We start from the raw sequence: 16960 nt of genomic DNA, 5'->3' as shown, positions 1-16960 counted from the left end.
TTTATATTGTCAGCACAGGTGTAGCAATCTGCAACAAATGACATTTGTCAACTGAGATGAGTGTTCTGTGATTTGTGCTCTCCAAAGCAATGGGCAGATGTAGACGTGAGGATGCTGGAGGATTTTGGCCATGAAAATCTCCAGCTGTGCCCAGCAGATCCCCCAGCTGCAGCCAGGCTGGGCAAGGGAACGGCACATTTGGGATGGCAGCAGAGCCACACGTTGGCTACAGACTCGCTGCAGAGGCCTGCTGAGAAAACGGGACTCCCCTGAGCGTAGAACTGCAGCCAGGAGCCACCCGGGGAGGAGAAATCCACCCCCATCCCACCGGGAGCTCTTTAGGGAGCGCTCCAAGTGCCCCTCTGAAGGTCATCCTGGAGAGCAGCAGCAACCAGGGATCCTGAGCCAGCTGCGCTGCCTTTGGCAGCACTTTGGCAAAGGGTCTGGAGCAAGGGCGAGGGAACAGTGACTGTAACTGCTGCAGGGCAGGGATGAGGGAAGGGCCATTGACCCAAGGGCTGAAATGCTCCAAAATCCAGAAGGGTGCTGGAGAACTGGGAAGCAACAAGTTCTCACAAGCGCTGAAGTGATGGAAGCCCTTGGAGTGAAGTTCCCTGAAGGAACTCCCAGGGCAGTTGCTGCTGGGATCAGCAGTACCAGGAGACAGCAGGATCTGCTCATTTTGCTGGATCTGTTTCCAGGACACAGGCTGTGATCGCCCTGCTCACACAAACCCCGTGCCCATGGAGCCTGCAGGGTAAGAGCAATGCCGTTCCAAAGAGAGGCTTTGCAGCTGAAGTCCACCGCCCTCGTGTTTAGGGAATTAATGACTCCCGTGCTAAAGCACAGCAGGTGTGCTGCTCTCTCTCTGTGTTGCAGAGCCACCTGATGTGCCTGTGCTGCAACACATGCGCAAGGACAAAGTGACTTGATATATTTTTAGCACAGAAACTCCTGCATGTGATGGCACACATCCCGACCAGCAGGGGAGAGTGACTGGCCAGGGCCCAGGCCTCTAGTGGGAGGGTTTTCCCCTAAAATACCCTAGGGTAACAAGCCTCTGTTCGTGTCAGTTGGGAATGTTCCTTAAAATGATAAATTTCTTGCAGATAATTATACAAGGTTATACAGAGGTAGCGTAAGAGTCTTTGTCATCTATTTTTAGCTAAATAATACGGAGGGTGTTCACAGAGTACCCAGGATTCATCTTGTAAATCAACTCTGGCTGAGGCCTGCTGCTCAGGCCTCAGCACATCAGACACTGAATTTAGAGAAACTTTTGATAAAGAATACATGTCACCCTTTTACTTCTTTTACCCTAATACTTCTGATAAATTATTTCCATGCATTCTGGCAAACAGGCTATCTAAAATTTTCACTGTTTCTTAGTATTTGAATTATATTGACAGAAAGAAACTCAGTCACTTCCAAAATGAGCTTGAAATAAGCTATTATTTTAAAACAAAACCAATAAATTTTTCTTGCTAAGGGAGAACAGAAGTTCCCAAAACTCCTGTGAACTACTGCAGATTGTTTTAAGTATCCATTTCCTGCCATGACCAGACGGAACCCAACATGGCCAGCGTGCTCACAAAGCTCAATTTCAGTAGAAAGGTGATACAACAGTGACTGGGGAAGGACAGAGGGGCTTTGCAGCTCTGCTGGGGCTGTTTAGCTTGGATTGCTGTTCACAGCTGTAAAAGGAACTCTTGCTGTTGTAGCAAAGCTATCTGAAGATGCAGACAGTTTGTTCATGACCCAGGTCCTGGTTCTGATGAACAAGCATTTGTAGCACAAAATCTACCATCAGCATTAACACACCATTCTTTATCCAAGTTGGTGCCACAACCTGTAATCCCAGGAGCCAACTTCCAGTGAAAGAGGAGAGGATTCTATTCCATTCCTTCTAACAGCTCTTACACCATGCCAGAAACTCTCAGCATTCCTTGGGAATGAATTTTTGCTCTCCTTGGAAAGGCAGGGTCATGTGCTCCTTCTCACTCTTCAGGATTCATCATCATTTACAAGGCTTTATTCATATATTCTGAATGTTTTCACAAAGATAATAATGAATAGTGTCATTTGTGATTAACTCCTTGCACTTTGTTATTTCCTGCAGGGGATACAGGAAGGCAGTACAGATTCCATGATTTAGGGAAGGGACACCCATGAGACAAACCTCTGACAGGTGCACCATCCATGAAAATTAAGTTTACAGAAAAAAGGAAAAATACTACACCCTATGAAGGAATGCTGCAAAGAAACAACTTCCCATTTTGATTTTAGAAGCACACTTCAACCAACCACAGGGAGCACTGAGATTCTAACCCACACCACACCCCTCACAAAATTCTCAGCAGCCATGATGAAATGACTGCAGAAATAATCCAGCATCCTGGCCCTCTTGTTGTGTCAGGAATGAGGTACTGGGGATACAGCCAAAGGGACAAAAGTTGTTTTAGCTGAGCATATTTTGCAACCAGGGGAAGGAAGAAGTTAAGCCTCTCTGCTGTAGAAGTTTAAAGCTTGTGAGAAATGTTTCCAATGCCTGGACAAAGGATGGGAGCACAAACAGGTATTACCAAGGCAAGAAACACGGAAAAATAAACCAAACAACAGCTTTAATTAGATTTTGTGCATAACAAGATTAATCTTTGTGGTAAAGTTGCAACAAAGGAACCCCTAAAAATCCTTTTCTGATAAGGACAATGACAGCAATGCCTCAGCCTAGGGGGAAGGTGACCGCATCAACCAGGGCTCATCAGTGGAATGCTACTTTCAAAGAGTCTCCAGCATCTTTCCTTTCTCCTCTACTGGATCTTTAGATGTGTCTGTCTGGGGCAAGGGAGGATGTTTCCTAGTGCATCAGCCCTCAGAGGTTCTTGCCCTGACTCAGGAAGATACACACCTAAGGAGTTGCTACACTGAGTCTACAGATTCAGTTATTTGGCCTCTATTTGGCCTGTTAATTGGGAAACTATTCACCCACAGGAGCACTGCCATACCTTGATGGGATTTAATTAGCATCCAAAGCAGACCTCTCAAATAAAACTCTCACTAATCTCTGCTGCACCTCAGTTTCCATCCCGTCAAGGCAGGACTTCAGCTGGATGTTCCCACCTAGGCAGTGTGGAAGCAAGGGATGGGGAATTTCCTCTCAGGCACAAAGAGCACATAAAAACCGAGGGCAAGAACAAAGGGAAAGGGGCAAGAAAGGAACCAAGATCTGGAGTCCGTTTCCTTCGAAACCCTGAACGCACCTCCCAGGAGACACTGCAGATCAGGTGGCAGAAGCTCACAGAGCGAGGGAGGCTGGCTCAGCGCAAGCAGGGCCTCTGTGGGGGCCTCAGCCGATGTAGATCCTGTGGAAGTCGTTGGCCCCGAAGGCCGCGTTGCACTTGGGGCACTTGCGCTGCCGGGTGTCGTAGCGCGTCTTCACGCACTCGAAGCAGAAGACGTGGAAGCACTTGGTGAGCACCGCGTCCTTCTTGCGCATGTTGCAGCACGGGCACGTCAGGCGGGCCTGCAACACACACACACAGAGCTGTGAGGGGCCCTGCAGCACACCTGCCGTGCTCAGAGAGGCTCTGGCAAAATTGTACCCTGGACCACCTACAGCAACCCTGAACATTTTACTCAAACACACCAAACCTAGCACAGATGAAGGAAGGGCATCAGGGAACATCATCATCCCAACAACCAGAAAAATGCGCTCCCTAGAAGTCTGCACCACAGCAGAGCTACTCTGAGTCTGAAGGTGTAGAGAAGGGACGGTCATCTGCACAAGCATGCAGAGACATACAGTGCCTTGACTGCTGGCAGAATCAGCTGTTACAGAGTTGTTGCCAGAGCTGGGCAGAAACTGACTCCCAGTTTCCAGCAGCTGAACAGCTGTCAGATACACCAGGCCAAAAATTCTACATATGGACACCTCAACACAAGTCTGATCCAGTCTGACCTGAGCAGGTGCCCAATTTGGGCACTGCTCGAGCAGGAAAGGGAGGCACAACTCTTAACTTTAGCTCAGCCTTCAGCTGCTTGATCACTTCAGCCCCCTTCTTTCTTCCACCTTCATGCTTCCCTTTCTCCTTCTCTTTGGACTCTCTCTCCTCTTCAGATTCCTTCTGCTTCTGCTTTTTCTGCTCTCATTTTTCCTTCTCTTTTTCCCTGTCCTCTTGTATTGAGTCTGACTGAGGTAAAGTTCACAGCCCTCACAGTGCTGTGCTTTGCATTAGTAGCTGGAAGGGTGCTGGTAGCAGACCAGTGTTTTGGCTACTGCTGAGCAGTGCTGTCCCTCTAACATTCCTTCCCCCAAGAAAGAGGACGGGAGTGAGCAAGATCCTGGAAGGGGACACAGCCAGGCCAGCTGACCCAAATTAGCCAAAGGGATATTCCATACCAGATGATGTCAGCTCAGATATTTAAAGCTAAGGGAGAGAGGAGGAAAGGAGAAGCATTTGTGGTTCTTCAGCATTTGCCTCCCAGAGAAACCATTAAGCATGCTGAAGCCCTGCTTCCTGGGAAGTGTCCTAACATTGCCTGCTGATGGGAAGTAGAGATTGACTTTTCCCTCTGCTCATGCGTGCACAGACTCTTGCTTATTTCTTTCTTACACTGTAATAAAACTGCCTTATTTCACCCACTGGTTTTTCTTCATCTTATTCTGTCCCCTGTCCCATTGGGAAAGGGAGTGATAGAGTGGCTTAGTGGGCACCTGGCACCCAGCCGAGGTCAACCTGTTACAGCTCTCTCTTTCTCCTTTTCCTTCTCTCATTCCCTCTCTTATCTCTCCTGCTCCCGTTCCTCTTCATCTCGCCTGGCCCTTATTTCATTAACGTCTTCAGAAGCAGCCTTGGGAACAGACACTTGGGCAGAAGGATCATCAGGCTCCTGTTTGATCTCTGGAGGCTCCTCCTTTGTGTCATCAGTGCTGGACTGGGACTGTAGGAGAGCACTGCCACTGCGAGAGCGGATCTGGGGTGGAACAGCAAGAGAGATGACAAAGAAAGCAAACCATTAAGTTCTTAGCCAGAAATCTTCCTTATCCCTTTCTCCCTTGTCTTCCCAGATCCATGCTTCCATGCCCCCTTTGTAACTGCTCCTGCTTTTCATGGAGCACTACACAGCTACAAAGGAAGAGCATTCATTTGGTCAAAGGAAGCAGCAGAGTGCAGAGCTCCACAGAAAATTTCACTGCATCCTGCACACCTTATCAGAAAGGTTGATATTGCTGGTGAGAGTGACAGCATTCCCCCTTCCCCTAAGCACTTTCTCCTCTTTTCTGGCATTTCCTGTGATACCTTGCTCAGGTCAGACTGGGCCTCTCTCAGTTTGCGCTTGTATCTCAACACCTCTCCCTTCAGCTGGTGGTTGTGATTCTGGAGGCTGCTGATGAGGTGACGCATCTCCCGATTAATTGGGCCTGCAAAAACAGAAACACCGCTGCAACAAATCACACTTCTGCCAACCTTCTTGAGGTCTGTCATGGAGATGGAGAACGTCTAAGTGACAATGACAAAAAACAAAATAAGACTGTTACTGTTCTGCCACACAACAGAGCAACACATTTGCAGAAAAAAGTCATGCCAGTTTTACATACAGCCATGGTCTCCCCATAAAACAGGTGAAGAGCTTTGTTTTTTGAGATGAAGAGACCTGCCAGAACGAGTATTTAACAGTAACAAAGAATCAACCCAGTTGTTCTAGTGCACTGTAGCCCCTAATGGGCATTGGTGGGTAGGTGGTGTTTGTTTTTAGGCACAGCAGAACACCATACCTGCTTGCTCATTGGCAGCCATGGACTTGCTGTAAACCACAATGATCTAATCAATAAACATGTCACACAGAAAAGTGAGAGAATAGAAAAAATGTACGTGCAAGTAGGCATTATGTCAGCCTTCTACTAGTAAGAAATAATGACTGAGAGGAAATGAAAAAAGAGAGGTACAGAATCTGAATTCTCCTTATAAAATGAGTTAGCAAATGATTGTGACTAGCAGCAGTGAAACCGACATATATATACATGCATTCAGCTTAAAAGTAATTAGGGGGAAAAAAAAGTTGTAAGCTAAGGACCATTTCTCTCTGAACAAACTCATGTGGATAAACAGAATCCAGAGGTGCCTCAAGACAGTTCCTGGCATCAGATCTCTGTATTTAGGTTACTGAGTCAGACATTTCTTATAGCTGGCACTAACCACTAAGATGACATTTAGATTATTCTCTCCATCATATACTTATCTACCACAGAGTCACAGCTTCTTGTGTTACCACCTTTAAAACCTCACAAACTCATAGGCTGTTTCCTATCTATCCTCCCCCACACTGGGAAAGACACAAATTCATTGACTCTTTCAAGAACCTCTTTCCCCACACAAGTTCCCTGATTGTTTCTGTTCTCTGGTTCCACTTGCACAGGGCGTGGGGAAGGTGGAAGAGGGATCAATACTTGTAAAGAGGTGACACAGTTTTAACCAGACATGGTTAAAACGTACTGAAAGATCAGAATGGGACACGGGCAGGAAACCATTACAATTTCCAACGATGACCACACGGTGTCACCAAGGCACTGAACTGCAAGTGTAGCCACAGACTTGCTGATTTGTACCTGGAACTGAGTTTAACACAGCTGAAGAGCAGACTCAGGACAGACACTGCTAACGAGGTTTTCTGGAGACCCAGCACTGCAAAGCTGAGGGCAGCCCATCACACAGAACACCTTCATCCTCACAGGTACGGATGTCTCACCTTGAGCTTTTCATTTTGTGTTGTTACTTCCTCAAGACCCTGGCGCAGTTCCTCCAATTCATTGAGGCGATTCCCAGCAAGCTCTTTATTCTCTTCCAGCTCTGCATTCATCTCCTCAAACTGTTGGGATAAAGTACTTGTAAATCCTACTGTTAATGTGTCTCCTGAGAGTACTAATGAAGTATCTGTTTATGCAGTAACAGCAACTACAGACTGAACATCCAGGTAACGTGACCAAGTGAGACAGACTCTAATTCCACCAGATGTTCCATAAGTAGGGAACTGGTACACAGTCAGAACGGCTTACCCAGAGTCACCCAGATTTGTGGCACGGGATCTAAAAATCATCTAAAACAAATATCTAAATGCTGTCAAACTATGCACGAGTTCTCCTTGACTTTGTTCTTCCCCTTGCCCACAACCCAGCTCCTGCCCTTACCTTGCGGGCATTAATGGTGATTGTTCCTCCATAGAGGCTGCTCCCAGCCCCATACACCTTGTAGCCTTTGGAATTTACCTGCAAAAAATGCAAGAGATTTCCTCAAGACCCAATTAAATACTGACAAGACTGATGCAGCACACCCAAGACCAAAGAAGGTACCCTGCAGGTTCTCAGTTCTCCCAGCACAGTACCAGAGAGGCTGTCACACACCCATCCAACACCGCCCCCGTTCCCAGGCTTCCTGGCCAGGAGGGCAGCGCTTACTCGTTCCAGGACGTCGGCCAGGTGGCGGTTGAGCCTCTGCTCCCTCTTGCGGATCTTGTCGATGTCCCACTGAAGGTCATCAATCATGGTCTCCAGGACAGACACCCGGGACTCTGCTGTCTCCACCCTCTCTTGCAGCTTGGAGAACTGCAATCAAAGGAGTCTTTCAGCCAGCATATGGGATAGAATCAACTTTTCCTGAGGCTGCTCAGGAGTACTTTCTTTTTATTCATCATGTGCTTTTCATCTCTTGCTGTGGTGACAGACTATTTGATGAACTGTCCTGAATTTTACAGTGGCCAAATTCTAAGACAGTAACAAAAATAAGACAAAACTGAAAATGGAGAAAGAGCAGGAAGCTGGCAGAACACACAGGCAGCCACCTCAGCTTATTCAAAGGCTTGATTTTAATCTTTTCAATCCCTATGTCATCTACTCTACAGACCACTTAAGTGCTCAGAGGTCTAACCTGAGCAAGATCACCACTAACACAATTTTTAAATGAACTGAAATATCTGCAACAAATACTGCTAAGAATGTGAATCCCTTAATGACTGGGATCATCTTGTATCTGGTATCATTACGCTGTCAAATGACACAGAGAAACCAAGGAATTCAGAACGACAGGGATGTCACCTCGAGTGTTCCAGGCGTCTACACAGCCACCTCAGCATCACGTGCCTCTGCTCTCCCCTTTTCTTTTAAAGTTTAGTCCATTCAACTCACTGACTTGCTTATATCCTTTCCTTTAGTGATGTAACAAGCCAATCAATCCCACTTATACAGAAAATCTATGCACAGCTCTCCACAACAACATAATTTTCGTAACTTTCAAACCATGTTTTTTCTGTGCCTCTCCAAGGAAATAAACTGCTTTCCGAACTATGGTAACCATAAATTATGCTAAGCAGGACCCCAAAGCAGATTTCTTTCTCTCTCCTTTTTATACCTCCTGAGACATGATTCTGTGCTTCTCCTGAAGAACATCTGCCAGTTCCTGCAGCCGTCCATTCTCATGGGACAGGTAGGAATTAAGCTCCACTACTGCTTCTTCCATCAGTGAAATATCTGAAAGGTGCACAAAGAAAAGGAAATTAATGGAAATCAAGGAACACTGGTTTTAATTCCTAAACAGCAAAGAGAGAAAAGGAGATTTCTGGGTTTAACTTCAGTTTACTGCACCTCTCCCACAGGTGGTTCCCAAGGGCCTGATCTCCATCCACAGGGAGCTTTGACTTGCACTCCCTAAGCAAAAGGCTCTGCAGTTTAACAATGCTGCACATTTCTGACCCAGGTGCCACCCCCTCACACCAGAGATCACTTCAGCTGTGTCGGTACCAGCAACCCAGAGCACGCCCCTGGAACCCGGGACACCCGGATGCAGGCCAAATTCATGCATAAACCTGCTACAACAGGTGACAGCTTGGGATGACACACCAGGTGACAACTACAGCACCTGGGTGACAGGTGAAACTACAGCACCCAAGTACAAGCTCACATGGCACCAACGTCGCTACTACAGTTTATGATTGCCAGCCAAGGACAGCAGCACTTCCCTACACCAATGCCAGACTTGGTCAGAGCACACAGAAGGCACACCAAGGATGAGCTGATATTCCAGCCAAGTTTTTGTTCAAAAGATTAAAATTCTGACCCTAAGCAAATGAAGTTTTTTAAACAGTCATCTGAGTGTAAAGTGAATCTGCTGCATTAATTTTTAGAAGCTGGTCGTTTGGCTTTCTCTGCAGAACTTTGCTACGTTCAAAACCAACAGCTACACTGAGCACACCAAAGCATTGGATGGGCACCATTCTGCTCAGAACTCAGTGGAAACCGAGCAGTTGGTTATTCCTACACCTTCTACTAAACTGCAGAGGAGGAGTCCAACATCAGTTTCCAATGCTGTTTTCACTTCTTTACTTGTAAGCATGAAGCCTTTTACGTGGTGGCTGAAGACAGCTGGATGATAAGGTTCAGCTGTGTTCTCTGACTTCTCAGGTACATGAACACACTACAGCAGAAACAAGCTGCTGCTTCTTAGCCCAGCACACTGGGCAGAGCTCTCAGCATTCAAACACAGAGGTAGCTACAATACACTTCTGGCACATGGTCCTTTATCAGAGGTTTTGATAACGAGAGTTTGGAAAGCCAGACCAATTAATTTTGGAAAATAAATGCACATGAGAAGGAACAGACCTTCATGTTTACAGGATCAGGCCTAAGGTGGGGGCAGATGAACACTCTTGAATACCTGCCACCGGGGTCATACCTCCACTATTCAGCTTGTGAGACAGCACATCCACCTTCTCCTGCAGCTTGTCATACATTGTCACAATCTGGGCAACAGCACGGCGGGAGGACTCCACACGCTCCTGCAGCTGAGATTCTATCTCCTCACTGGTACTGCTGGCTAGAGTGGCCAGGAAGGAGAATGCTGGCTCCAGTCCTTCCCCTGGGAACATAAAGAGGTGAAAAAAAGTAAATGTGCTCTAGAAGGTAGCATATCACTGATCTGTACAATCACAAAAAAACTCTCTGTCAGCCTTTAGAAAGGGACATCAGCATTGTCCACAGCCGAAATTCATCTTTCCCACTGTCCCCAGGCAGGTGCCTCACCTCGTTCCCTCTCATCTTTGCGCTCCTGATTACTGTCAGAGTCTGGTTCAGGTTCTGGCACCACCAGTGCTTTCCTTTCAGACAAAAGGTCTCCAAGACCTTGGTCCAGGTCGAAGCGTTTAAGAATGATGCGGATATTTTCATCAAACTGAATGATGGGACAGGCAAGGCAAGACAAGATAAAGAATGCATGTGAACAAAAGGAGTGCAGTGGTACAGGAGAGACAGGAAAACAGCATGTATGAAGTAACAAAAGCTGTTACCAACCTGATTCCAGTATCGGTTGATGATCAGCAGAGAGGCATCATCGGTGGCCTGCCGACGCTCCAGCTTCTCGATGTGCTCCCGCAGCTCATCTTCGATGGCCTGGCGCTGGTCAAGCATCTCCGCGAGCTTCCGGTTCTTGCTCTGCAGGGTCCGGATGTCCAGCTCCTCCTGGGCACAGGCACACGGGACACAGGCCAGGTCACAGAAGGGCTCATACTGACCCCCGAGACATTTCTGCCTCCAGATGAAAAAAACCTGAAGGTGGAGTGGGGGTATGCAAGGAAGACATACGGTTGAAGAAACACCACCAAGTTTAATGGTCTCCACAGTGGTGCCCGAATCTTCAACCCCTGCCTTCTTCTCCGGAGGTGCAGAAGGGCCAGGCTCTCCAGCTGTCCGTTTATTGCCAATTCCAGACATGGTTGCCAAAGCGTACAGATTCCCACCTTCTCCAAGATCTTCCTGAACATTAAAAAACACTGTTAACGAAATGCCAAACACACATCCATGTGATCAACTTGATTTGGGGTTTTTAACATGCTGACCCATCACGCTAACGAGACGACCAAAAGAGAGCACATCATGGAACTCTGAAGACTTTGAAAAGTACTTTTTGGGAGGAATGGGTTAGAAGTGGAAGACTGATAAGGAAGACTGTAAATCACTCAAGTGACCTTGCAGCTGGGAACAGCCCTAGATGAGCCACTGATCCTCTGGCAAGGGCTGAGTTTAAGGGTGCCCACATCTCTAATACTGTAGCTCTGCCCTGGTGGTGCTTCAGGGATCTCACAGGTAACAAAGTAATGGAAACAAATCTACTCCTCCTGTTCTGACTGTGAGTTTGTGCCAGCCTGTGCTGACTCACATTCTGGTCCACCATTAAGCTGTAAAAGACATCAGCGGGATCAGCGCTGCAAACAGAAAGCTGATGGGGAAAAGATCCAGTGCTCTGTAATGTTAAAATGGAAGCGCCGTACCTTATCACGCTCTTTGCAAAAAAATCTTCATCCGGGTTCAGTCTCTGCTTTTCTGCATTAACAAAAATCAACCAGGTTAGACTTTAACAAACAGCTGAGATGGTGTGTATGTGGCCCCAGTTCACTTCACAACAACCGACTGAATCTACACACAAAGCCAGTCAGAGCTGAGGGAGCACCACCCTGGAAATGAGCCCTGTATCCAGAGGTCTCACAAATCCCATGGAACTGAAAAGCAACTTGGAGCCAAGCCTTGTAAGACCCATTTCAAGAGTTTTCCTATGTACCAGGAGACATGGGAGACATGTTTGAAGAGAAACCATTCCTAACAATGCAGTCTGAAAAGCTCTGGACTAACAGAGAATCACAGAACAGCTGAGGCTGGAAGGGAGGACTGGAGGTCACCTGTCCCATTGCTCCTGGATGAAGCAGGGTCAGCCAAAGCAGGTTGCCACGGGCCCTGTCCAGGCAGCCTGAGCATCTCCAGGCACAGAAACTCAGCCACATCTCTGGGCAGCCTCTCCAGCACTTGATCACCCTCAACATTAAAACAGGTTTTTCTCATGTCTGAACAGTATTTCCTGTAGTTCCCTAACATATTATTGAGCAAAATTACAAGTGTCTCCAAAAGAAATGCAGTTGCTGGAGATGGAAAATGGAACCAATTAGATCTTCACTAGACATGAGCTGCATTCTTCTCCCACAGTCACTGATGCTGTGCCAGCCTCCAGACTGCATGAAAACAGAAGTGAACGAAATGCAGACCACACCAGTAAAACCTGAGTTGTTCCATTTAAGCCTAAAATGGCATTTACGGTCAAACTAGGGGTTACAAAATGAACCTTCCATTTTTAGCTGTTTGCTTTAATTAAGTAGTTCTACTGAAAGCAACAAGGCCATTGTATTTTTAAGATGAAGCTGGTACACTGCTTTGCCAAACCTCAGCACTTAACAAGCATCTCAGCTTGGCATTGCCCTTCATCATATGCAAAATAATATAAAGATTATTTCTAAGTGAGCTACTGAAACAGCACATATGGTGTTCCTGTGAGGTATCTTCTAACATAAGCATTACATTGCATCTCAAATTAAAAGACAAAGGCAACCGCCACAGAACCATTTTCCTTCCAGCACTGACTTCAGCTGGAATTCCAAGAGCTCTGGAAGGGGTGGGGATACAGCTGTCACTGAAAACATCTCATCTGTCCCCTGTCAGTCCAGCAAGCCACCAGTGACCACTGCCTTTCACACTTTTTGTCCATGGACAAAACACCCCTTCCATCGCCTCCTGGCACCACCCCCCTCAGCTCCAGCTCCCCTCTCCCCACCTCCTCACATACTGTACACCAGAACCCAATCCATTCATTTCTCATGGCCACAGACCCTCTCTTTCACAGAATCATTTAGAATGGAGAAAACCTCTGAGATCGAGTCCAACCTCTGAACCAACACCACCTTGTCAGCCACACCATGGCCCTGAGTGCCACGTCCAGCCAGGGACAGGGACTCCTCACCTGCCTGGGCAGCCCTTCCCAGTGCCTGACAACCCCTTCTGCTGCTCACACACAGAAGAGGTAAAGAACTCTAAGCAAGACTGTACACTTCTTTGAGTGTCAGATTTATTTCCTTTTTGACATAAAAGAGCTGATCTACTCTGCTAGCTAACACAGTAAATTTTACTTACCCTGTATTTGCTTAAAAAAAAAATGGATGTCTGATGACAAGCCCTACAGATTGAAATTCAAATTAGATCTTCTCATATACTACCATTTTACAACTAAATCTAAAAGCCTCAAGGTTTTATTACACTTGCCACCATCAGCTGTTCCTGCCACAGTACAGAAACTACACCGCACACATACAAACCTGTATTTATGCACAGACACAGACTCACAGAAATAAAAGCACGGTGGAGTTTTAAAAGCTGCTGTTTGAGCTTATACTCCCCAGCAGGAACACAAGTCAAATAGTGTTCCATCCACAAGCCTAATAGGAATTTTTTCACGGCTTCAGGTCAGGCTCATCAGGAATATCTTAAGCATGGAAGGAGAAAGGGGAAAACTGCCAACCCCCTGCTCTGCCTGGCCCTGGTGAGGCATGGCTCGGGGGGTGCTGTGTGGAGTTCTGGACTCCTCAGTACAAAGACAAGGAGCTGCTGGAGAGGGTACAGCGGCAGACACAAATATGATGAGGGCTCTGGAGCATCTCTTTTATAAGGAGAGACTGTGAGATCTGGGCCTGGTTAGTCTGGAGAAGAGAAGACTGAAAGAGGATCTCACTAATACATACCTCCAAGGTGAGTGCCAAGAGAGTGGTCCGGACTCTTTCCAGTGCTACCCAGCAACAGGATAAGGAGCAGTGGCCATAAACTAAAACGCAAAAAGTCCTACTTCAACATGAGGAAGAACCTCTCTCCACTGAGGGTGGCAGAGCACTGGAACAGCTGCCCAGGGACGTCATGGACTCTCCCCCCTCTGGAGACATCCCAAACCCACCCGGATGCGCTCCTGTGTCACCTGCTCCAGGTGACTCTGCCTTGCCAGGGGGGTTGGACTGGGTGATCTCAACCCGAACGATTCTGTGATTCAGCTTCCCACACACACCAGCCGCTCCCACACCTCCTCCGCTCTCCCACATCCCGCGGGGGTCCCGCCCCTGCCCCCGGGATCTTCCCACAGCGCCAGCCGGACACGCCTCGAGCCGTCCCTCCCTCCGCGGGTGTGCGGTGCGTCCAGCGCCCAGAGAACCCCCCTTCCTCCGCACGACCACCTCCCGGCTCTACCCGGCCCCGTCCCGCCCCACAGACCCGCCGCCGCCGCCGCCGCGCCCTGCACCGCCGGCAATGGCCGCCGCCGGCCGCCCCTTCCGGCCGCCATTTCGCCCTCACCCGTCATGGAGGCGCCGCTTTGCCCTGGCCCGACATGGCGGCGCCGCCGCGGCGCCCGCACCCGCACCAAAGATGGCGGCGCGGGCGGAGCCGCCCCGCCCACACGCGGCCCCGGCGGAGCGGCCGCCTCCGTGCCCGCCCCTGGAGCGGCGGCAGCTGCTGAGGGAGCGCGGCCGAGCTGCTCGGTACCAGCCATGGCGTGGCTGCAGGGCCAGGGCAGTGATGGTCCCCCTGCATTCGGCACGGGAGAGGCCACACCCTTGTTCCCCTCCAGTAGAAGGAAGTAGTGTTCTGCTTTCCTCAGTGTTGTTTGTAGATGAACTGTCACCTCCTTGTGAATTGTTGTACAGAGGCAACACAGCAGATAAGGGAAAAAATACAAGCAAAAATCTGAGTGGTATGGAGAGAAAGAGAGGGATTAATAATACTTGTATTAATACTTGAGATACTTCTGTGAAGAAAGTGGGAGAGCCGAGCAATCCAATGCCAGTGCAGAGGAACTGCAGAGAAAGTCTTGCAGCAATTTGCAATTGCTTACAGTCTACCAGGCGTGTGACAAGTAAGGCTGCTTTTTCCTGAACCTCGCAGGTTCGACCAGTCCTTCGCTTGCAATTGCTGCAAGAGAGAGTTGAGCACGTTACAACATTATAGTTGGTTAAGAATTTGAGTGACTGAAGCAAAGTATTTCTTGGAAAGGATGTGCAGTTGTTTTTAGCATAAGGAGAGGGGTGCCTGATATAAAGAAAATCACCAAAGACCTAGCGATGAACTGAGTAAATAAAGCTGTGTACCAAACAGCTTAGAGAGGAGACAATTTTGAGCTTGCAGTGTTGGTGTGCTTGAGCTGTGGCCACAAAATGACACTCAGACTGATTCTCCTTCTGTAAACAAGAAACGCACAGCCTTGTGACCAGGGCTGTGCTAAGCATCACCCGCTACCTACTCCAAACCTCTATTCCAAATCAAAAGGATCTACAAAACTTCAACTATTGTCTCTCCCTCAAGTTGTAAGAGTAGTAGCATCCACTGAAGTTTGCTATGAAAGCCCAACACGTTGGTGTGAAATGCATCCTCTTTGGTAAGCTGGGAGGCAGAGACACGGCGCTGTGACCTGTTCACATATTACCCAGATGTGTCTGCAGATATGCAGTTAAATTTGAAGCTTTGGCACACCCAGGACAGTACCTAAAGTGATCTTTGACCCAGCAGAACTGTGCTGCTTCCAAGAGGAAAGGCCATATGGGAGAGCTGATACTGCTCCCAATTGTTGGTGAACCTGAGATTGTGGTGAGCAGAAGGCTCTGCCCTGGAGGGCAGAGCGAAATCCTCTCTTTTGCGAGAAGATTTGTGTGCCTGGAGTCTGCTGAGGAAATACCGGAGCACAGATTCATCCCAAAGGTGGGAACAGAAGAGCTTTGGCCAATCAGCTCCAGGTGCTGTCAGTGGCAGATGGAGAAAGGGATTGCAAGTTGCACACACAAGGAAAGAGGCTGGACAAATGGACCCAAGGACACAAGAAGCAGCCAGCCTAACATAATAAGGTGGAAAAATTATATCTTCAGACAACCAGTGAATGGGCAAAGCAAAATAGTACCCACAGCACTCACAGCAGACTGACTGCCCTAAAAGAGATAACCACATTCCAAATTCAATGGAGCAAAGCTCTTTCCATTAATATTTCTGTGGTAAAGGTGTATTTTTGTGTCAGCACACAAATCAGCCTTTCATGTCCTAGGTTGTTAACTGGAACCACAGCAGCTACTTCGTGATACGTCAGTGCCAGGCACCATAGAAGAGCAGGTATGAAACACAGCCCTCAGTGTGTCCTGTGGCAGCTGGCACATCTGTTCAGTGCCTACTGGATCAGATCACAGAGGTAAAGTAAAGGAAGGAAAAGTCACAGAAATAAAAAAAAAAAAAAAAAAAAAAGAAAGAATAGGAAATGCATGTTAGTATGTTTGGAACATACTTCCAAATAAAAGTACCAGATCTGTCATATGTGTGTACAGGTCTTTGACTTCAAAGCAAATGAGGCTCTCTTCTTAAAAACAATTACAGTTGATAAATAAATAGGATGAAGGGCTTGTACTGAGCCTCCTAACCCCTTAATTTCCTCATATACTGGCTACAGACAAGGTGATTCTATCTTGCTCTGCTATTTTGATTGTTGGTGCTTTGAAGCAAAAATAGAAACAGCAGTGTCTTAAAAGAGATCCCTTTCTTAATGGCTGATTTGTGCAAGAGGCACTTTCATGTTACCAAAGTGTGATAAGCAGTAAGAAGATTAATTTTAAAAGCTGACCTTTGAAGCACAAAGCTTCAGTCCTTGCTCAAACTTTTGTCCTTTAGGTTTGTTTTGGTGTCCCCTCCTCTTGGCATGACTTCACCTCATTGTGGCTAAGGATGTGCTGTAAAAACAGAATAATTTTTGGTTTTCCTCTCAAATATCATGAAGTAGCCTATGTTGTTGCTGTGGGCATGAAATGCAATGAAAGGTGATGCTGCAGGGTGCTGTGCTAGGTACACATTAATTAGGGACAACAGTGGAATTTACTTGATAAGATCAGGTACTTTACCTAATGATATCCACCCAGTGCAGTGTGTACATCAGATCACACTGAAATGCATCACTCCACAGCATCCTTGATCTAGCCAACAATTGCTGTTTATGTTATCTAGGATGTTACAATTCTCTTGAGAGACAAGCTGACTAAAAAAAATGAACACACATAAAGCTGTAGCCAATGCACTTGACCTGAG

At 47.4% G+C, this 16960-nt stretch overlaps 1 protein-coding gene across 1 annotated transcript; it reads right to left on the bottom strand.

Annotated features, from left to right (window-relative positions):
- Window positions 1–2604: 2604 nt before the first annotated feature.
- Window positions 2605–14411, bottom strand: LOC125320252 (E3 ubiquitin-protein ligase BRE1A-like). The gene is given in 14 exon segments (XM_048292387.1): window positions 2605–4011; window positions 4737–4974; window positions 5301–5422; window positions 5777–5822; window positions 6748–6867; window positions 7187–7264; window positions 7454–7600; window positions 8403–8521; window positions 9723–9905; window positions 10070–10217; window positions 10337–10504; window positions 10628–10798; window positions 13603–13682; window positions 14201–14411. Coding segments are annotated over 14 exon segments (2481 nt in total). The 5' UTR covers window positions 14397–14411; the 3' UTR covers window positions 2605–3346.
- Between the last annotated feature and the right edge of the window lie 2549 nt (window positions 14412–16960).

Source organism: Corvus hawaiiensis, chromosome Z (genome assembly GCF_020740725.1).
Source record: "Corvus hawaiiensis isolate bCorHaw1 chromosome Z, bCorHaw1.pri.cur, whole genome shotgun sequence".
Taxonomy (NCBI): domain Eukaryota; kingdom Metazoa; phylum Chordata; class Aves; order Passeriformes; family Corvidae; genus Corvus; species Corvus hawaiiensis.
Note: the sequence above shows the minus strand (reverse complement) of the source record. Positions and strands in the feature narration are given on the sequence as shown.